General features: G+C 45.2%; 2 protein-coding genes across 2 annotated transcripts; both read left to right on the top strand.

Annotated features, from left to right (window-relative positions):
• The first annotated feature begins 2764 nt into the window (after positions 1-2764).
• Positions 2765-12352, top strand: LOC146173531 (hemocyte protein-glutamine gamma-glutamyltransferase-like). Its single transcript, XM_084585218.1, has 7 exons — positions 2765-2906; positions 4307-4504; positions 8249-8518; positions 9282-9400; positions 10551-10658; positions 11734-11911; positions 12336-12352. Exons 1-7 carry the CDS (start codon positions 2765-2767, stop codon positions 12350-12352), a joined length of 1032 nt encoding a protein of 343 aa, XP_084441344.1.
• Positions 12353-14393: 2041 nt separating this feature from the next.
• Positions 14394-21117, top strand: LOC146173530 (hemocyte protein-glutamine gamma-glutamyltransferase-like). The gene is made up of 6 exons (XM_084585217.1): positions 14394-14458; positions 15079-15176; positions 17375-17662; positions 18769-18929; positions 19471-19607; positions 20820-21117. Exons 1-6 carry the CDS (start codon positions 14394-14396, stop codon positions 20959-20961), a joined length of 891 nt encoding a protein of 296 aa, XP_084441343.1. The 3' UTR covers positions 20962-21117.
• Positions 21118-22848: the final 1731 nt, after the last annotated feature.

Raw genomic sequence — 22848 nt, 5'->3', positions numbered from 1 at the left:
GTTGCAAGGACAACTTTATGGGTGCCATCAAATGTTGTCAGCGCCGACAGAATGATTTTCGTGTAACGGGGCTGGTGAGGCTTTCGCCTTAAATATGCTGCTTAATGACAGTAAGTGGAGCTTACTAATTTCTCTCTTTTTTTAGAGGCACAATCGCGTGCGATATAGCAGAAGAAATAAATACACATCATACACATTTTCTGTTAGCTATAACAAGAAAAAAAAAAAGCCCTTTGAAATCACCAAAAAGTAAAAAAAACAAAGAAAGTGGTATAACAGATAATTTCTTTCATTTTACAAAACCATTCTGCCTGCTTTAAATGAAAAAAAAAATCTATAATCTGAAAAAGATTAAAACAGAAAACACAGGTGAACAGAAAAACTTTTACAGGACAAGCTGCGTAGAAATGTCTCTGCAGTTTCAATGAAATTTCTTTAACAGTGTGGACAAAATTTGATGTTACTGCAGGATCTTCTGTCACCGCAGGTTGCTGTCAAAACGTGCACATAAATTTTGCTGTGACTATATAATTTTTTTTAACTGGGGCAAGAGGTAGTTAGCCAACTTCATGAATTGAAGTTCAATGTTAAATTTAGAGGCTGCAGCTTTTTGAGACAAAACGGCTGCCTGGAATATATACATGCATCAAGGTGCCGTATACGTAAATCGTAAATCAGTCTTTTTTATATTACGCACGAAATACAAAAAATCCAGAAGCTTATGCCTGATGGTAGAGATGATTAAGCGTTCCAAAATCGAGTCTCAAAGAACAAAATTCGTTTTTCTTGTAGATCTATGAGCACCTTGCCAGAAGCATGCGCCAGAAGCTGTACAATAAAGATACCTTGCAGCTAACTCTGCTGCCAGCTGGTATTCCAATACTATATACAACTTCTGAATTGACATTTTCTTTGAACAGATAACAAGGAAATTACAAAGTTAGTCGGATAATGTTTACTAATTATTAACTTCAGGAACACAGAAAAATGGCGCTGTTTAGGTCACGCTGCTTTCCATAGCTGGCAATTAACTTCACATTGCTAAGACAAAGCGCGTTTCTTAAAAGCTCGGTGGCATTTGCGTCTATCTTCGTATACGGCGTTTGACATCTGGGATCTATTCGTGCGGCTACGAAAGGCGCCGTATACTCCCAGTAGAAAAAAAAACAACAACTGCAGAACCATGTCGAAAACACGACAGAATATTCTGTAGTTCTGTCGTAAACGTCAGATATTCCTATAGTTCTGTAGTACTTTTCTGTAGTTCTGTAGTTTTTCTGCAGTAGCTTTCTGTTGTCTGTAGTTCTGCCGCACTTTTCTGTTGTAACAACAGAAAGCTCTGATGTTATTATTGAAAGTTCTGTTGTCGCAACAGGTTTCCGGTCAAAAACCGCACAGAAATTCTGTCGTAACAACAGAATTTTTTCTGTAGTTTTTTTTTCGACTGGGCTGTATCGTCCCGGACGGAGTTTGACCACTAAGGGCTCTCCTACGAGCGCCAGTATCACAGAGTGTACCGATACCTTGCTTTTCGCTGGCATCGCAATGCAGGATTCAACCTGCTCCCTCTTGCTCAACGCGGCCGAGCGCTCTAATAGTTGAACTAATGCCCCGGTGTGCTTTTAATGAATACGCAAAACAACGAATAGCAAGCAGCCTTTGATAGTGGCGAGAATTTTAGTTCGTTCCTTGACACAACAAACAGATGTCTTTAGTCTACACTGCTAACTAATGTCTGAAGGTTCTAAACTTTCAGCCGGCGCACTGCAGTGCTGCTTCGAACGGGCCCTGCAGCAAATCAACTTCAACACCCGAATGTACTTCCTGAATGTTTAAGTTGCTGAGCTGCAGGGAGGGAGCAGAGCACACCAAATCAGTTTGCTCAACGTATTCAGAGGACTATTGAGCTTAGTTATCACTGCAAACTTAGTACCGATAGTTAGATATCTTCAGTAGAATCAGCACGCAAAATTCACAGAAACAGAAAACTGTCATCGACATTTGTTTTCAGCGTGTGCCACAATACTCAGAAGCTGCACTCAAAACCATAGAAATGAGTGCGCGTTTCCACCTTTCTGTTCTTTTTTAACGCATTTCTTTACGTATATTTACAGAGCAGTGCCGTATACGTGTGGGACATGCACGCCCTCACTCACAATGCTTTCAGAGGGGAAAAAAATATGCTGGAAAGCGGACTTTACGTGCTGGACGATGGTATATCTTTGTTGTGAATGCACTGATACGGACGCCAGAGCCGAACAACAATCACGTCAACGATGCTGCGCCTGACTCCAGATTGGTCCGCAATAGTGGGACGTCACAGGCCAGGGGTACCGCCGCGGGTAATTCAAATAGTGCACTCACACGGTATCACCGGTCTAATCACGTTTAAACACAGATAATATTTTATCGCTGTTGTTATTTTGCACGAATGACTGCAAAGAGTTTTCTAAAATGTTTAAGTCTTGTACGTCGAGTGTATAAGGCCACACAGGAAACGTAACGCCGTTTCCAAAAAAGAAAAAAAGAAACGCTTGTTTTTTTTTTTCTGGTGCGTCTGGCGCTGCTATCCTGGCATGCCTGTGAAAAAATATAAAAGCTCAGTTTTGCTCCTCAAATACCTGCCACGACATCGTGTTCCGAAAAGCACCCGGAAAAATCCTAATCTCGTGCCATGCATTTTAGATTATGCATCCAATCTGGTGCGCCTGTTTCTCCTTTCCTATCTCTCCTTGCAGGAAGGTGACTTGTGAGGATTGCCAACATGTCTGGTCTTGGAAGGCGCCACCTGAACGAGCCGATCTCAGATGCCTACACGGCGCATATGACGGCTGTTCTGGGCCACACGTGCAAAGAGTGCGAGACCAAGCAGCAAGAGGAGGTGGAGCGCCGAGGAAAGCACCGAGGTGATGACGAATGCTCGGAGCTCCATGCGTTTCGTTGCTTTCTGGAAATACGCTTTGTCACAACGCTGTTTTGACTATACTTAATGGTAGCGTCGAACAACAACTGTTGCGTACCTGACTGCAGAGGCGCATGAGTTAGCGCCCGTCACTGTGTTCGCCTACAGCAGTCTTTCGAGAAGCGCTCATCTCGGCTCAATCACAATATCCGTTCATGACACGAGCCATTCGGGCTCTTCTGGAGAGCCTAGCACTTCAATGATATCACTTCTTTCGATATCACGGCTGAGCTGATTCCTTTAATCTCAAGAGAAAACACTCTACTTGCAAAGATTCAGCGGTGTCTAACATCTACACACCGCTAGACACGGAGATGCCACTCTTATCGGCTAAGGCAGAGACTCGATCGGTGACCCCTTGATGTTTTCCTTTCATCAGCAATATCAATGCTTTTCTGATGTAGAACGTTTGCGATTTCCCGAGCCACAATAGCCAGAGTCGCGTAACAGTTTTTGTCATTGAGATATAGCGATATGAAAACATGTTAAATCCATTCGAATACGCGCGTGCTGTGTGAGTCTGCTGCGAACTGGAACCGGAATTCATATTAAGCCATACTCGAGGCGCACAAATGTTGCAATGCGAGCCTCTTTTCTGTAATGATTTCACAGCAAATGCTAAAACGCTAAAGGAAGGCGGATCTTCTTAGCGGCACGTGATTCATGCGTTGTACAGCGTGAGTGTGCTAATAGAGCGCTTCCTATGCCATGTCAACATGTGCTTATATGCAACATGAGTTATTATGGGTTTGCGTGTTTGCATTATTTTCGTCCTAGATTTAATCGAAGTTAATTCAGGCATCATAGCAGTTAAGCGGAATTTAAGGAGGGGCAGCTCCTTGGCAACCAATAGTCGTGCCTATCACAATGCGACCTTCTGAAGTGGTTTCTTGTTATGTAGCGTTGGAAACCATCAGATACGGATGTTTCATAAGATTACTATTAATTCAAAATTTAGTGACATTGACAATCTAATTCATTATTAGGTAAACGTTTGTGTATACTACGGAATGGCACAAGAAAAGTAGTTATTATGCAATCGTTTAGAATTTGGGTGGAAGTTTAGACACGCAAATCATTTCTCTTCGGTGCCCCGTCATAACACGCCAGATGTTTCGAGTCAAGTAAAGAAATGTTTTAATGGAAATGGAACGAATTTTAAAACACCAACCACGGGGTGATTCGCGCAAATCTTTCGTTCTTAACGAACATTAAAAAAAAAGTAAGAAAAACAGAAATAATGAATTCGAAAGTTGGCTGCAGCACTAAGCAATCGCCAAAAAGGAAAAGAAAAGCTGCTCGAAACACTCTTTTAATAAAAATGAATTTTTTTAAACTGCGCAGGCAACACGATTAAGGTGGACGTCGTTGAGATGTACGCCAAGGTCAATGCGAAGCAGCATCACACGGAAATGTTCGACAACCTGGAGTCGAGCGACGCTCCGCTTATCATTCGTCGCGGCCAGTCTTTCGTTCTGGATCTCCGCTTCAAGAGGGAATACCAACCAGGCACCGACATCATAAACCTCGACTTCAGCATCGGTAAGGCTACGCGCACCTACCTCCTGGGCAGCACGATTTACGAGCCGTACTCAAAGAAAAGTGAAAGAACGGATATCAGCCAACAACCTAGTCGAAACAAAGTACAGAATTGTGTCAAAAATATGACAAAATATTCTGTAGTTCTGTAGTAAACGTCGGAGTTTTCTGTAGTTCTGCTGTACTTTTCTGCAGTTCTGTAGTTTTTGTGTAATAAATTTCTGCTGTCTGTAGTTCTGTACCACTTTTCAGTTGTAACTACAAAAAATTTTGATGTTACAACATAACGTTCTGTTGTCACGACAGGTTTCCCGTCAAAAATCGCACAGAAATTCTGTTGTAACAACGGAAAATTTTCTGTAGTTTTTTCCGACTGGGAACTGATCAGAATGCCGCGCTGATGTTTCATTTTGACAGTGCACGAACCTCGCAGAGTGAATATGCTTGAAGTACTGCACTCTATGCGCCACTTTATGGAGAAGTGCAGTTTCCTCTCCTTTCGTGCGAACGTGCTCAGTCAGTCATTCCTTTCCTCACATGTTTGGTCTGGTTTATGTGTTTCACGTCCCAATCTAACCAGGCTATGAAAGACGCCGTAGTGAAGGGCCCTGGAAATTTCGACCACCTGGGCGCACAGTACACGGGCGCCTTACTTTTCACCTCCATCGAAATGCGACCGCCTCGATCGGGATTCAATCCCGTCACCTTAGACACAGCAGTCGAGCGCCCTATCCCCTACAGGCCGGGTTCCTCCTCGAGTTTGTGTGATGCCTTCACGCTTTGTTGCCATAGCAACTATAACGCCAGTCATTATCTAGCCACAGAATCGGTGAGTGGCATGACGGCGTGCGCAGTAGAGTCCTGTGTGGTAGGTTCTCCTCTCCTGTCATTTTATCGTGCGGCATCACTAACGGACCTTCGTGCAGCTCCAGATTTCCCCCTAGCGTATCAAAATTGAGACGAAGTGACGTGTGTATGCAGGTGCGGCCAAAATATTGCGGAGCACGTTTCTAGTGCTTGAAGTTTTTCACGCGTCCCATAGAGAAGATGCAATGGCTACATGAGGTCGTACGCGATCGCACCGGCGGCATGGGATAGATGAGTTGGCGGGGCTACATTTCAAATTGCAGGCCGTGAAACAAAGACGTTTAACACTCTGTCAAACTCTTTGCCAATATCTCAATGCTTTATAGTGAAGCAGAATCATCAAGCGGAGTCTATGGATACCTGAAGAGTGCCAGGAGAAAAGAATGGAAGAGAAACAGAAGACGCGGAATATGGTATGACCCGCGGACACACCAGAAGAACGTTATAAAAAGCGTGTTAAACGCTTGTTCGACCAAAACCTCGTACCCTTAAGTCACTACCATTGATATAACAAACTTTTAAGACTGTGTAACGTTTTCTTTAAATTAATTCAGGGTATCAGAAGACCTAGAATAATTGTTTTCAATTTCCATTAGAAGCCTTTTTCCCAGGAAATTGCACAAGTTATATGAAGATGCTTTCTACGGATTGCATTGCTACTGAGTACAATGGAGGGAAACATGTAACCACGTTCCGTTGGACGGTTGGCATTTCCCCCCCTGAATCCTCTTGCTTCGGTAAAACAAGAGACAGCGGAGATGCAGAGTGTACCGGGTACCGCTTTGCTACTTTGTCTAAAGGCTGTTTATGCCGCTCTGTTGTTCCAAACCGCCGGGGTGGCGGTGTGGTTACGGCGCTCGACTACTGTTCCCAAGGATGCGGGATCGAATCCCGGCCTTGGCGGCCGCTTTTCGCTGGAGGCGAAACGCAAGGCGCCCGTCTGCTGCGCGATGTCAGTGCACGTTAAAGAACCCCAGGTGGTCGAAATTTCAGGAGTCCTCCACTACGGCGTCTCTCATAGCCTGAGCTTCTTTGGGACGTTAAACCCCACAAACCAAACCCCAAACCAATAAAGTGGTTCACAGAAAAGGAAAGACGCAGTATTATCACACTTCCCGGTGTACACCCCAAACGCGCTGTGAGGGAGGGGAAGAGAGTGGAAGTGAGGGAAGAAAGCGTTGCCGTAGGGGAAGGCTGCGGAATAATTTCGACCATATCTTTAACGTGCACTGACACTCCACCTTTGACTAACATCGCACACGGATGCATTCGGGTTCGGCTCCAGAGGAAACTAGGTCTGTGGGTTAGGTTCAAACCCGGTATTCTGGTTCAGTAGCTGATCGTCTTACCAACCGAGGCACTGCGGCGGGTCATGTAATCAGTTCTTGATTTTACGTGGTCTTTGGTCTTGCTTATGCACCTCTTTGGAAAGAGATCGCCGTTGCTGTTGTCCGGAACGTGGTGCAAGAAATAGGCCCGCGATCTCGTATCAATATCGTGACTCGATCATTCTTTCAGAAGCGTTCAGGACGGTGCGCTATCATTTCGTTTCTCATTTGTCATCCGGCTGCTGGTCAAGTATGAGGTTAGTTTGCATAGGGATTCGAACCCACGGCATAGCTACCCCCGATTTTATGCAGCTAATTGTAATTGTTCGCGTCCACCGAGAGGAGAGACAGACACAGTACCTTTTCTTTGCCGCAAAACTAAACATACTAAAGACATTTAACACATTGACAAAATACGTGGCAGTCCCCCCGCACTAAACTTCTATGCATGCTAAACCATGCATAACAATGTTTTCGCACGCCTTAGTCGATTTCGGTAAACGGAGTCGTAGCATGGCTAATCTTACGCGATAGCGTACACAGCTTATTCCACCGAAAGGGTGTCGTTGCCTTGACCTAGTATCGTGCCAACATCGACAAACGTGTCGGAGAAACACGCATGCTTTTGGGTCAGCTCTTAAGAGGTGTCTAAGCGTCTCGCAACACGGTCGAAAGCCGTCACCGGTGTCGGCTCAGCGTGTCGGAAATAATCTGGGGCTGCGTAAAAAAAAAAATTAGCTGGGGTTTAGCTTTAGTTGAACCGGTAGGTTGCGTAAGCAAAGCCGACGTAGCTTCTCTTTCTGTTCTTCCTTCTTTTCCTTTTTCTTCTTCATCTCTTTCTTCCCCTTCTTCTTCTTCTCTAAAGGCCAAAGGTCAAACGTGGCTACCGGCCGGGTTTACACGACGGGCTGAAACCTCGCGTAGTATTGCTGACGCAATAAAATGTCGTACCATAGTAATTTATGGTTATGAATCACTGATGCGTGATAGGCGATGACGGATTAATAAAGTTGTTCTAATTAATTATTGTTAAAGAAATAACAAATAAAGTAATTAGATGAAGAGGGTTCAAGGTGTTAAAAGGTTCAGAATCAAAAGGCAATGCTTGATTATGCTATTTATTAACATTCAGAGTGTGTAATTTATAATTTATAAATTGAAGGAATTGAAAAATTAAAGATTGGAAAAACGGGGTTCGAAGGCATCAAATTGATCAGAACGGAAGCAATTGCTTGGTGATTATAATCAAGAAGATTTAGAATGTGTTATCGCAAAAAATGAAAATGCGTTCAAAAGTGTCAGACTGCTAAAAATAGAAAGCCAATGTTTTCTGATGCTAAGTATCGGTTTATGACAAAAAAGGAAATAAAATATCTAAAAAGTAAAAAGAAAAACTTCCGTGTCTGTGAAATCTTATTGTGTCATAGCCTTAACATCAGAGCTGAGTACTGTCGCCCTAACTTTTTGATGCAATTGTTATATCCTTTTTATTATGTTTATACGTATTGTTTATTGACCTGCATGCTCACCGGTCTCTGGCCCCGGTATACAGGTCCCAAACCCGAGATGAGCAAAGGCACCTTCGTGAGCTTGCGAGTGCCGGACGACAAGGGCGAATTTAAGCGGCCTCCGCAGAGCTGGGACGTGCGCGTGACGAACCATGACCGCGCCGTGCTGTCACTCCAGGTGTTCGTGCCCGTCGGAGTTAGCGTGGGCTTGTGGCGCATGGCCGTGTTGAGCCGCACGCGCACCGACCCAGAGGCCAGAAGAAAGTTCCGCCACCAGTACGATATCTACGTGCTCTTCAACCCTTGGTGCAAAGGTGAGGCATGTCTCCTCTTCAGCGAACTGACATTTTTCTGACGTGATTCAAGAGGACTTGCGAAAAAGTAATGACATGACACCGCAGTCACGTGACGAAGAATGTACGATTCATGATGATCAGCAGCACTGCAACAGAATTCAGTGCCCTCGTAGTTTTACGTCCGCTCCACACAGGCAATGTTTGCGGAACCAAGCTATCGACGTACGCTGTCTAAAAAGTTAGCAGTAATCAATTTCACGCTTAAAATCGGCTAATTGTACAACATAACCCTGATAAATATCGCCGTTGCCATGCATGGTGGAATGCTGATGAAAGCTGCGCTCCCTTTTCTTTTCTCACCTTCTGTGTCAAGTATACTTTCTTAATTACATGTTTCTAAATATAACGATTGATTAAACATTCCGCACAGTGTTATAGCTTATTCGAGTAGAACGAGCATTGTCGCAGCTACTAGCACTGCCTCGAACAAACATCATCATCATCATACGCATCATCAGCCTGACTATATATACCTAGTACAGGGCGAAGGCCTCTCCTATATTTCTCCACTTAACCCGGTTCTGTGCTAGCTGCATCCACTTGACCCCTGCGAACTTCTTAACCTCGTCCGCCCACCTAACTTTCTGCCGCCCCCTGCTACGCTTTCCTTCTCTTGGAACTCTGCTGCAAAGAAAATGGAGCTAAACTTTGGCTTCTGCAAAAGTGAAACTTGAGGAGCCTTACGCGTGCGCTAGCAGTTAATCTCGAATGACTGCTTCAGATGATTTGGTCTATATGGAGAACGAGGACTGGCGATACGAGTACGTCCTGAATGACGTTGGCAAGATTTACATGGGATCCTGGAAGCAGCGAGAAGGGCGGCAGTGGGTTTTCGGGCAGGTAAGTCTTCCGAAATAGCGTCCTGCAATCATTGAACCGCACGTAATAGAATCAGCATCAGCACCCAGATATAGCTCACTTGTAATGCCTTTCATTCGATGTTCATACATACATACATACATACATACATACATACATACATACATACATACATACATACATACATACATACATACATACATACATACATACATACATACATACATACATACATACATACATACATACATACATACATACGTACGTACGTACGTACGTACGTACGTACGTACGTACATACATACATACATACATACATACATACATACATACATACATACATACATACATACATACATACATACATACATACATACATACATACATACATACATACATACATACATACATACATACATACATACATACATACATACATACATACATACATACATACATATAATTGAACCACACGTTCAATGATTGCTTGGTACAGCAGATTGTAGGCACAGACGAAATCCGTATATTGCGAAAGTTAAGTAGTTTTCTGGCGCTTGTGTGATTTTCGTGGCGTATAAGAACCAGCACTGAGTAATGATGACGCTCGCTGCGCGCATGTACCACTTCGACTTTGTTTTGTAAAAGCAAGATTAGTCATTACACCCAGGCACTCCAGTTCCCCCAGTGAACTATAGAACGCCACGTAACGCTGGAGAAACAAAAAAAAATTGTTGTGGTTTAACTCTTGTTAAACCTAGTTGAATTGCGATAGCAATGGCGGAAACTTCTTTTGCCTGCTACATTATTCTCCTATCACGCCCTATCAGTGTAAAGTGCTACATTATTGGGGAAACTTGAGCTCATCCTTTAAGAGTATGGCGCGAGAGCGTGGGTTATCAACCTTCTTCTTCTTCTTCCTCTTCTTGTTCTTGTTCTTGTTCTTCTTGTTCTTGTTTTTCTTGTTCTTCTTCTTCTTCGCGGCTGTACTAGGTCAACCGTGGCGACCGGCCGTGATCTACGCGACGGCTCGAAACGTGACACAGTATTGCTATCGCAATAAAAACACAATTGAACATGCTTCCAGAAAACAAAGCCATTTCTAGGTGGACAAAAAAGAGACTCCAGTTAAGTTGTCGATGGCATTCCCGCTTTCCTTTCTCTTGGAAAACAGTTTGGCGACATGGTTCTACCTGCATGCTCTCTCATCCTGGACAAGTCCAGCCTCACCTATGCCGCAAGAGCGAATCCGGTGAAAGTGGTCCGAGCCATATCTGCGATGGTAAGTAGGCCTCTCTGGTAACCGGCCGGTAGTGGCGACTTGACCACTCTGTCTTAGTCGGGCGTTTGCTGACACACAGGGAACGAGAACGGACTATTATTCGCTGACATGGGAGACCGCACGTGGTAACCTGAGGTAGAGAGTAACGTAAACACCTCGTAGAAAGTAAAAAAAAAAACCCCTTTCACTACAGACACCTCCTCAAAAATCAAACAATCAAATGCTTGCCGAAGAGAATGCGCTTTTTTTCGAACACGTGAACCACTCTGCACTGAATGATACTTAATTGGCCGCAGAAGGTGTCACGTATGTTAAGCAACAATAGAAGAACGGCTGATTGGGCGAGTTGGTGAACCGTGATGGACAGTAATATAAGTGCGCAACAGAGACGAGACAAAGAGGAGAAGTGGACAACGCTTTAAGCAACAAGACAGATTGAGAGCGGTAGGTGTTTACCTTTCAGGCAGCTGCTTTATTCTGTTTATCAAAAAAAGAAAGTCGCATGGCGTTGGGCAGCCTTGATTCTTTCTTGAGCAGGCTCGCTGACTCGGCTGCCCATGGGACAACGTACTCTCTGCATAGTTTACACAGCTCTGCTGGCGTGGAATAAATCATAGAACTACTACACCCATCAATCAAGTTTAGTACAGCCAGCCCTAAAGCTAGTTTCCCAAAATAGTTTTTTTCTACTTACGGCGACAGCGGATGACATACGATGTCTTTCGGCTCCGACGGCTCCCAGTCGAAAAAAAAAAAAAACTGCAGAACTCTGTCAAACATACGGCAAAATATCCTGTAGTTCTGTCGTAACCATCAGAATTTTATGTAGTTTTGTAGTTTTTCTGTAGTATATTTCTGTTGTCTGTAGTTCTGTAGCACTTTTCTGTTGTAACTACAGAAATTGCTTATGCTACTACAGAATGTTCTGTCGTCACAACAGGTTTCCCCTCAAAAACCGCACAGAAATTCTGTCGTAACATCAGAATATTTTCTGTACTTTTTTTTCCGACTGGGCTGCTAGAGGTTACTGCGATCCCCAGCAACTGTGCGTTGTAGCTGGGGGGTATCGACGCAGGTGAACAGCGCTGATGACGGTGGCGTCGTGGCGGGCAATTGGTCGGGCAACTACGACGACGGCACGGCGCCCTGGATGTGGACTGGCAGCAGCGCCATCCTGGAGAAGTACGTCAAGTCTGGCGGCACTTCGGTCAACTACGGCCAGTGCTGGATCTTCTCGGGCGTCTGCAATACCGGTTAGTTCCGTGTCAAGATTCTCCCGATATATGCCAGGCTTGCTAGCCCCTTTTCTTTTGCCGCGATCGCGATAGTACGGAGCAGCCCTGTATGCATATAGACTGGACACAACCGGGTCGAGTCGGCGCCGGGTAAGCGAGGTCACACTTACTCGACCCGCTTGGTGTATACATGAACTCGCTTGTATCGAGTAATTATAGCAGCAGCGTCTAGAGTCAAATTTGCACTTATTGTGCAAGCTTCCCGCTCGTATGTGATTCCGTTGCATCTAACTTTCGAGAGTTTTGCTTATTATTTTGTTGTCTTTGACGAAGGCTTGACAGCAGTAAATTTCGCTCACGCTCCTACCACGCCGGAATCGTTTTATTCCCACAGTTCCCATGACTTCGCTCCCTAACTCTTAAGCGTCTACATGCTTTTTAGGCAAGCGGATCAAGTGAGTTAACCGTTATACCCGCTGCATGCAACTTAACTCGACTCACTCCGCCGCCTACTTTACTCGATCCGACTGCGTATACATGAAGCCGGGAATTGATTTTTTACTCGACTGATTAACTCGATCCGACTCTCTTGAGTCTATGTATACAGGGCTATTTACAGTACAGAGCGATTCGCGATTGGTTACCGTGATTCGCTACCGCGCATTTCTCTGTGCATGCCCAGATCGACTTGAAGGCTCTAGATGGCGCCACATTCTGGAGGGTGGCACATGCAGGCCTGTCGTGTCATGACAAATCAACGCACGAGCACTGGCAACACGAGGTAGCGGATCATGTATTGCGGATCGCGCTGTGCTATAACCATGGATAACTCTTATGTCAGTGATGTTCTGCTGTTGATATTGGAGGATATAAATATTTGCTCCTAATTTTTATTGTTGCAGTATGCCGTGCTCTTGGAATCCCCTGCCGTCCGGTGACCTGCTACGCGTCGGCTCACGATACCGACGAAAGCATTACCATCGACCGCTACTTTGATAAAGATGGCGAGGAGCTGAAGAAGTACTCCAGAGATTCCATTTGGTAAGTGCACTCGTCATGGCGCAGCAGAAATCTGCGTGAAATAGGCAGTACTTCATCGGAATTAAGAGGCACGATGTGTACGCTAGTAACGGAAAGTTTAAACTTTTTTCAACTTGGTCACCTCTTCGCTGAACTTTGTCTTTGCGTACCCATAAATATATGTCCTCCCAGAAAATGGCTTAAAAACACATCCAATTGGCAGTGTCGATGCTCAAAAGGAGGTCTGCTTCTATTAAGGCGAAATCCTTTAATGGCTCATGCTGTCGTGAACAAGATGTGTCTCGCTTTTGCGGTGGCTCTGATTGGCTGAGGGGGGATGACGTCATAGAGGTCTCGACCAATTACAGATCACCACCACAGTATGCGCGAATGCGTGGCTTATATGGCCACATGCCAATAAATGATAAATTATTAATTAATAACTAATTATTGGATTACTAATTGCAGCTAATTAAACCGTTAGCTAATTACCAATACAATTTATTTCAGTAATTAGTTAATGAATAATTCATTAAAATTAATTTAACTACTGCCAGTTGCGTAGCAGAATGCGGCACTCAGGCTTGCGCCTTTCATTACTTTAGTTGCTAAAGTCCCTCGTAAATTTTTGTTTAATGCCGAGTGCTTTAATCTCGTTGCTTAGGAATTTTCACGTGTGGAACGAGGTGTGGATGGCACGAGTGGACCTCCCTCCAGGTTACGGGGGCTGGCAAGCCATCGACGCTACGCCGCAGGAAACAAGTGACGGTGCGTGAACCCACACGAAAAAATTCCCGCGGGAACCTTAATATAAAATAGCAAGTATGACTGCCTAAAAATTTGTTTCAAATAGTTCTGTACCGTCTTGTAGGCAAAACCGTTCGCTTCTTATTGTTCTTTCTCATCAGTGTCGGCTCGATATGTGGCTCAAAATAATCGTTGTAGATGGGTATAATAAGTTCTGACATATAAAATGCCCTTTCCAAATTCCGTCTTGGCCTGGCATACGCAGGTTACTACCAAGTAGGCCCATGCTCAGTGGCGGCCGTCAAGAGGGGAGAGATCGGCTACATGTACGACTCACCTTTCGTGTTCTCTGAGGTCAACGCCGACATTATTCACTGGAAGGAAGACCCTGAAAGTGATTTCGGTTGGATTCGGAGCAAAACGCTCACGTACCAGTAAGTGTGTGCAGTTTCAATAACAGCTGAAATGATCGAGAGAACGAGAGAGATTGCAATGACATTTTCTCACTTGCGCACCTTGCTAAGATTTCGTTCATATCGACCATTTTAACTAGCAGCGTAAAATGTTTTAATGGTTTAAGTTCCAGGATTCGTTGCAGTCCGCTGCAGCCTTTGGTTTACGGTTTTCGTGACGTCATTCAACCTCGACTAACCGGTGACTACCGTGTGGGAAAAAAAGCGACCGAAAGAGTTGAGATAGAAAGATTTGGCATGATAGAGATGCACAAGCGTAGATGTATACCGGTGTACCGGAGGCCTCGTGCCCATGTGGCCTGGTGACTGGAATAGGTGCAGCAAGGTATGGCCACCGCTCTATTACAGCTGGCGTCTGGTAAACCGACGTACGTCTACGCTAGCATGTCTCCATTACGCTAATGTTTCGAAGAGGTGGATATGAAGCTGACACGTGCCAACTCCGCCGCCGTGTTCAGCTTCACCTCGGCAGATACGATAAATATTGCGCGACTGTTTTGTTTCTTTTTCTTTATGCCTCCACGCACCAATGCCGGTAAAAATCAAACAGGTAGAGAGAAACACCGAAGCGAGTTTTGGGCGTCGTAATGCCGTATTGCCTCGCGTGTTACCCCGGCTTTGATACCAATATCTTGACTTCCACGATTAACGACGCCGAGGATGGCGCTACCGGCACCAGCGGTCATTTGTATGTGTGTTTTAATTTCTCCGGCAGCACAATTCTATCGATGAGCGATAGAATTCTGGGCGGCTACACTACGTACGCCTAATTGCTATTAATCAGGGTGAGTGGGCTAGCTTGCTTTCTTCACGTTCCGATTATTATAGCGCCTTAATCTACGGTATCCTTATATATCTTGGTGATTATATGCAAATTTTAGTGTCATTCACACAAGGCGAGAACAGCTAAATGATCTGTTGCGTCCTGCGCTATTCACTTTACAGCGTTGGCCTGGGCGTTTTGACAAAGAAGGCAGGCGTAAAGATTCAGGAGGGCATGGACGACGCCGAAGACATAACGGACAGTTACAAAAGCAAAGAAGGTACGCTTTGCGGTGGTATAATAAACCGCGTGAACTTTCTGGCTCGCGTATCAAACCTAACGGGAAAATTAAGTAATTGGACTAATAGTAGGTACTGAAGGTTTGCAGTAGGATGGCAAGTTGGGTGGGTTACTTTCATCTTGAGGAAATATACAGCGCGGACGGAGACGACGGAAGAGGAACTATTTCATCGCGGAACTACTTGTGTACTTCCTCGTCCGTAGTCTCCGTTCGCGCTGTATATTTCCTCAAGACTGAATGTTTGGTTGTTGCATGAATATCGCTGGCAGTAGATCTTCTCAAGGGAAAGGGAGAACGCGATGGTTAATGAGGAGTTTCATTTTTTCGACAGGAAGGTCAAGTAGCACCTCTGCTTCGAACAATTTCTATTATAACCCTTTAGTAAGCAATAAGAATTTGTACTCATGGTACGTTAGATTTCTGAGTGTAGCGTGAGCAGCGTAATTAGAGAGATTTAGCTCACCGTGATCCGCGATCCGCTGTCGTGATCCGCCACCGCGCGTTCCACTGCGCATGCCCAGATCCCCTTGACGTCGATAGATGGCGCCACATACTTGATGTCGGCAATAGACCTGCCGCGTCGGGATCAATCAACTTGTGCGCTTGGCCCACGCGCGGTAGAGGGTCACGGTGGCGGATCGCGGATCACGGTAAGCTAAATCTCTATGTTGTATCTACGATGCCCTTATATTACCCTGCACTTCACACAAACTTTAGAACTGCGATAAGCGGTGACTCTGCACGTACGGGAGGCTTTCAGTGAATAGCAAAGGGGTGGAATCACTAAGCATGTTTTTAACAGGAGTTCAGTTTATAAGGTTTAACATCTCTATGAGACTAAGGCTGTGGAAGACGCCGTAATGGAGGCCTCCGGAATTTTCGACGGATTGGGTTCTTCAGCGTGTACTCACATCGCAAAGTACAAGAGCGCCTTGCTTTTCTCCACCGTTGAAAAGCAGCAGCCTTGACCGGGATTTGATTCCGCGTCCATACCATCAGTAGTCGAATTCCCTAACCGCTCACCCAGCAACCACGCTGGTCGTTTGCAGCAGACAGTAAAGTTTGAAATGTTGCGGGACTGAAGTTTGTAAAGGGTCATGACCAAGTGAGGAAAACAAAATAACGCGTAAGATAGCGTTTAACGAAATATACTGGAGATTTTTAGTCTCTGCCTTAGAGGTGTAACATGATAGCTTTAAAGACTTCATTCTTTGGCCTAGCGTCCTTGTTGGGTATAGCTAAGGAGACATAAACATAGTATATTAAAAACCTCAGCACGCACGGGACAGAGGATGGCGACAACAAAAGGTGATATTAGCAACACTTGCAAGCACTGTCCTGTGTCGCCACCTTCCTGTGTGCCATGTCTGCTGCAGTTTTTAATATCCCGATGCTTCACCAACTTGTCTACATATCTACCCTACTAAGACATCGTTACAGTTTCCTTACTTTTATTCTTATTCTCTAATTCACCACAATACATGCAAAGCCTTGAACGAATTGCCTATATGTTCGAGACGTAGAGTATTTGAGTGGTAGCAGAAGGTTCACAGATCGATTGCTATCCAATTATAAGAATTTTATTTTCTGCAGAAATAGTTTAATTTATTTTTACCCGTAATGACAACACTCGAGTCATGTTCCAACCGTATGGTCGCAGTCTATATAACGTTTTATTCACCTTTAATTCCGCGCGACGTCACAACCCTCTTGACCAATTCGGAATTTATCGACACGCCAACAATGACGGCGGGTCTTCCTTTGAACGGGACTTCTTAACGCTGTCGCAGTAAACAGCAGACTGAGACCCCAGTCGGAAAAAAACTACAGAAAAATTTCTTGTTACAGCTAAATGCTTTGCGCGGTTTTTGACAGAAAACGTGTTGTGACAACAGAACTTTCTGTAGTAACATCAGAGATCTCTGTAGTTACAAAAGAAAATACGACAGAACTACAGACAACATAAAACTACTCCAGAAAAAACTACAGAACTACAGAAATGTACAACAGAACTACAGGAAAATCTGACGTTTACGACAGAACTATAGAATATTCTGTCGTATTTTTGACATGGTTCTGTAGTTTGTTCGACTGGGAACGACGACGCCATTGAGGTCACTCGAGAAGGGCATATAGGTGCGGCAGTTCACGGTTTGACAGGCAACCATGTTGCGTAGGCACCCCGGAGGAGCGCATGGCCGTGTTGAACGCGGCGCGCCGCGGCGGGCTGGGCGTGCTCTTCGATCTACCCGACGAGGGCATGCACGACGTGTCGCTCAAGCTGCAGAACATTGAGAAGATCATGATCGGCGAGCCGTTCAGCATCACCGTACGCATGCGCAACGAGGGCAAAGAGCAGCGCACCGTCAACGCCGTGCTGTGCGCTTCGTCCGTCTACTACACGGGCATCCTGGCGCGAAAGATTAAGGGCGACAAGGGCACTTTCATTCTCCAGCCGCAGCAAGGTGAGCCGCCCACCACTCACCACGTGCTGGAAGAGTGCCACCTTACAGAAGTTACTCACCGCAGCGTTTCGTAGAGCGCATGAGGTGGATACAAGACACGGCATATATTTTGGGTTTTTGCTATGTTTTTGAGTATTACTTTTCATCCTTGTTCCTGATTAATATCGAAAGAATCTGTGGGAATGATTTCATATATGGTCCAACAGCTCGTCCTAATTATGGCAATGTGAACGCAGTAGGAACAACAGCAGCCTGTATGAGAAACTCTTGTTGGACATCTTGCGCGCTGTTGAAAACTTTCGTGAGGAAACCGTAACGTGATTCGCAGCTAAAACTGAAACTCCATTCAAATAGTACAATTCGTTATTTTACCACAAAATGACGAAAATAACCTTAAGGTCGCAATTGCGTAAATTCGCTATCATGCTATATTTGATTTGAAGGAGCCTTTCTTTGTGTTGTGTTGTCTTCTTCGTCCCGTCGTTGCAGATGTATTCCATATTTCGTTTAAAGTGGGACTTACCAACTAGCCCGACGCTCAGTCCTGCTGAAGTACGTCTTTCTTTTGCCTTACCGGACGTACAAAGCGAAACAAAAATGATTGGCTGCAGAATATTTTACCCGAGTGGCTTTTTACCCATTCTCTTCTCTAACCAAAAATAGGAGAAAAGGTAATGTCGTTTTACCCACTTTGCCATTGTAAAAAGTCTATGATCATAAAATCTCACACATTCTTTATCATACATAGTCAATAAAATAACATACAGTTATCATATGATGTCATACGCTATCATAAATTATGTTACATACTTCAGGATAACGTATGAAATCGTATATTTGTAGGCTGTTTGACATATATATTACATACTTCAGGATAATGCATGAAATCGTATATTTGAAGGCTGTTTGACATTGTATGACAATGCATGTATGAAGTTACATTGCATCTAAGAACTTGTTTCAATAGTGTGAAACTGGAGAAAATATGACCTAGTGGGAAGGAAAGAGAAGACAGATGAAAAAAATTGCAATGCGGAAACTGAAGTTCAGTGTTAACGTTAATCAAATGCAAGTAGAAGTGAAACGAAATGTTTTTTCACTTTCAGAGGAAGTTTTGTCGTTGACGGTGCAACCAGAAGAGTATCTCGATAAACTGGTTGACTACGCAATGGTGAAGATATACGCCATCGCCAACGTCCAAGAGACACGACAAGTGTGGTCTGAAGAGGACGACTTCACAATCACGAAGCCGAAATTGAACATTCATGTGCGTGTTCTAATAGTTACGATAATGAACCTAACTTTAGATAAAAGAAACCGAGCGCGTGCGGAAGCGAACTTGTGGGATAAAAGTGATGAACACATTAACTATTTTCAATAGCTCATCGTAATTCCAGAAACTATTGTTCGAAAATGTTTACGCTTTTAATGGTCAATTATGCTTCATTATTATTTCCACACCACCGTTTGTGAGCGGCCCAAATCATGTGAAGGTTTTTAAAAGTTAACTCAGCAGTTATCAAGAGTATACATGATCGATGTACATAACCTATCCGAAGGACGAAACGAGAATCGCCATATAGTGAAAAAAAAAAAACGAAAAAAAAAACAGAAATAGGACTATTTTAGTGTTCGGCGAATCTCGTTTCATCCAAATGTGGTTCCCCTCCCCCCACTTCCGGCCGGATAGGATTACGTTACATTCTCAACTTCAACTTCTCCGAAAATTTCTAAAGAGATCTGTGGCAGATAGTGCATTACCGGGATGAGTGCGGCTGGTATCTTCATCTGTTGTTTACTGCTTTCAGGTTGAGGAACCAGTGAGAGTGAACCAACCTTTCACACTGGTAATGCGGTTCACAAATCCTTTGAACGTTCCGCTTCAAGACAGTACCTTGTCCCTGGAAGGCCCCGGCGTCTCGACTGCGCACATTGTTCGTCTCTCGTACGTGACGTTTCAACTCATACGTACACAGACGCAGACGCTTGGTTGATTAGTTACTCAATACCACGCTTGAGATTGAGTGCGTGATGCGAGTGAGTAGTGCAATTCAGTGAGTGGATGCGAGAGTTGGACTGTGAAAAAGGCCTACCGCCGAAGAATTGACGCGTTTGAATTGTGGTGTTAGCGAAGACTCTTGAGAGTTCCTTGGGCTGCCAGAAGGTCAAATCAGTCTATATTGTCGACCATAAACCCTGACTGCTCATTGGAGGGTCAAATTCTAAAGTTAAAGCTCAGCTACTTTGGTCATCTGATGAGAAGAGAGGAGTCGCTGGAGAAAGATTTGATGTTGGGAAAGGTTGAGGGTCGCCAGAGAAGGGGTAGGCAGCGAACGCGGTGGTTAGATGGCATCCTCGAGGCACTCGAGATGAAGTTATGTGATAGGAAGATAGTAAGAGACCGGAAAGCGTGGCGTGACATGGTCCATAGGGTCACGATGAGTCAGACACGACTGAACGACTGAACTGAACTGAACTGATACTGTCTAATGTACTCACACATTTGTGATAGGTTGTTCCAATTTGTGACCGTGTGCCTTAGCCCGTGTGTTTATTTTCAGCACGATTTCAATATTCTAAGCAGCCAATTCTGGCTGAGACCTAGCTTTGCTAGGCTTTATTTCATTCTGCCAAAACGCGAGTGATAGCAAACTTGTTATATGTATTTTTCAATGGCACATTCAAGATTCAAGCTCCTCTCTGCATATGAAGTGTAGCCTACAACGAGAGTCGTGCGGTTGCTCTCGAAAGAAGAGTCGCAGTAGATTCTCTTGTCTCTATGTGATTGTCTATAATAAGAGCACGAGGAAAATTACCAACTGCATATAACAAGCAGTTAGGAAGTGGTGGCTTAGGAACTGGGAGAACTTCTGGCTGCTACCACAGAATATTGGCCGCCTGAAGTGTGTGTTGGAAATAAAACATTTAAGCAAACCACCCTGCGTGTTAGTATAGCGTTCATAGAAATAGCATGTGCGTAGGCACTATAGTGTGGTGTGGCCGTATTACTACATGTTGAATACGCATACGCATTTTCGCCTAAACAAACTAACTTTCGCGCGAGCATTAACTATACTTGGCTCAGCATTTATGCTGATGAGGTGTTTCGTAAAGAAAAAGTTGCACTATTTTGGTTCCGCTCCGTCCATCAATGCAGGGAAGTGGGGCCCCGCGCCGACTGGGAGCACCGCGAAACGTTCGTCCCCAAGAGGTGCGGTCCACGCAGCATCGTGGCCATCTTCAACTGCCGGGAGCTGTTCAACATCGAAGGCTCGGCGGAGACGGTGGTCGCCGAGTAGGAGCCGAGAATCCTTGCGGGCGCATCGCTTGGCGCAATGCTTGGCAGCAGCTTTAATGGGAGCAGTCTTCGTTGGCAGAGACGCTTATACGCTACTGATGTCGGTCGTGTTACGCAATTTATGCATGTTTTTAGATGTCAATAAATCATGTGTGTTTGTGAACGTTACATAGCCCCCTGCTACAAGTCTGCCTATTTATTTTGTTTATGTATATGAAGACATGATGACAGCCCCGCAGAGGTCAATTCAGAGGTGGGAAAATACTGGCAGTATAGCGAAGAACACGACATAGCTGCACCTACACAGCGTGTTATGCAATTGACAGCTCAACAGATTAGTAACGTTATCACGGAATGCAATAAGACCCCTAATCAGCACACTGGACACTAGCAGGGAAAAAAAAAACTTTGGAGAACGCTTAACCTTCGCCTTTAGGAACAAATGAATGCTGTCGCTTTGCTGGCTCCCGCCTGCGCCTCCCCTGGCGGATGAATCCCGTTCGCGAACATGATTTGTTAATCACTAAATCAGTGATATATTAACGCGGTAGCGTTAAGGAGCTCGTGTCGCAGAAAAGTCGGTGTCGTCGGCGGCGTTGGTCGTGAGCGATAAATCCCGGCATGCACTTCATGCATACACTTCATAAATAAAAAGCAACTTCCAAAATGGGCTGGGTGGGAATCGAACCAGGGTCTCCGGAGTGTGAGACGGAGACGCTACCACTCAGCCACGATTTCAATGCTTGAAAGCGGTACAAAAGCGCTTCTAGTGAATGCGGTGTTGTCTTAGAAACGTGCCGTAGAACGTTATACTGCGGTGTATATCGGTAATTATGAGCATGTTACTTACAGAAGTGGCAGTTACACGAGTAGCGAAGTACGTTTCCGCTACATTTCTTCTGCGCTCTGCGCACATGCAGAGCCATCTTGCGGCAAACACAGAAGGACCCCTCCTCGCAATGTGCGGCGCTGCCCCGACACGTGGCGCGCCACTCGCCCCTGACGTTTCGCCGTGCACCCTCGCGGGTTGTAGAATCAAGCGTCTTTCCTTTCTTTAGATCACTATCTTCGCTCACCCGCTTCTCCCCTTCGGGCCGCGCGGGTACCGGTGCGAGGATGCCCCAATACCCTTGCGTTTAATAAGTTTTGTCGCTCTCTCCCCTTCCAACATCCAGCGTGCGTCACTCGAACGGTGGTGTTTAGGCGACGTGGCTCCTCTTTCCGCTCACAGCACGATTGCTAGGTGCAGCGTCTGATGCTGGACGCCTCTGACGTGTCGCTGCGCCGTAGCGCTTCTGCTGGGAAAGCGTCCCCTGCGATGTGTGCCGAGCTGCTTCCGAGGAATCATGCTTCTGCGTGGTGCTTCCAAGCGAGACAGAGGACGATCCCATCAAGGAGTCAGCCCCATGATCGCGTACGCCTTCATGGCGCGTCTCTGCCCGGCTTTCTCCCTCCGAGACACCGAGTTCTTTGGTTCGTTCCGCTTGCTCAGGCGCACGTTTCGTTGCCGCGCCGAACGCTGTGTGACTCAAGAGCATACCGAGCGAACGAGTGGGCGGTGCGAACGAGGTGAAATAACGCTATCGCGTTCCACTCTTGAAGGCGAAGCTTAAGCGTCCTGCAAATTTTTAACTTGTGCCAGTATTATCTCCCATGTGCCATAGTAAGCTGCCATAGTAGGTGTGTGAAGAACCAGCCGACGAAGATATGAAAGTCTACCTAACCAAGCCGCCCGAAAGCTCCTGCATGGCCTAGGACTAGCGTGCCTGATTCTGAACCCAAGGGACCCGAAGGGTTCGATTGCCATCTGAACTTCCCATTTCAGAGGTGGTGCCTGAGTTGGCAGTTCCTGTCAACTCGATCACGTCATGGTGTCATACATCACTCA

This window comes from Amblyomma maculatum, chromosome 11 (genome assembly GCF_055883805.1).
Source record: "Amblyomma maculatum isolate TAMU_Amacu chromosome 11, ASM5588380v1, whole genome shotgun sequence".
Classification (NCBI taxonomy): Eukaryota; Metazoa; Arthropoda; class Arachnida; order Ixodida; family Ixodidae; genus Amblyomma; species Amblyomma maculatum.
This window is presented reverse-complemented; position numbering and strand designations above follow the sequence as displayed.

Bases quoted from the DNA above. Each gene is read 5' to 3' on its own strand.
- LOC146173531 (XM_084585218.1), top strand. From the start codon at position 2,765: ATGTCTGGTCTTGGAAGGCGCCACCTGAACGAGCCGATCTCAGATGCC. The intron at 4,505-8,248 runs GTAAGGCTACGC...CCCGGTATACAG, and splicing joins AAACCTCGACTTCAGCATCG to GTCCCAAACCCGAGATGAGC. The intron at 9,401-10,550 runs GTAAGTCTTCCG...CTTGGAAAACAG, and splicing joins GGCAGTGGGTTTTCGGGCAG to TTTGGCGACATGGTTCTACC.
- LOC146173530 (XM_084585217.1), top strand. From the start codon at position 14,394: ATGTATACCGGTGTACCGGAGGCCTCGTGCCCATGTGGCCTGGTGACT. The intron at 14,459-15,078 runs GTATGGCCACCG...TTCACTTTACAG, and splicing joins ACTGGAATAGGTGCAGCAAG to CGTTGGCCTGGGCGTTTTGA. The intron at 15,177-17,374 runs GTACGCTTTGCG...CATGTTGCGTAG, and splicing joins CAGTTACAAAAGCAAAGAAG to GCACCCCGGAGGAGCGCATG.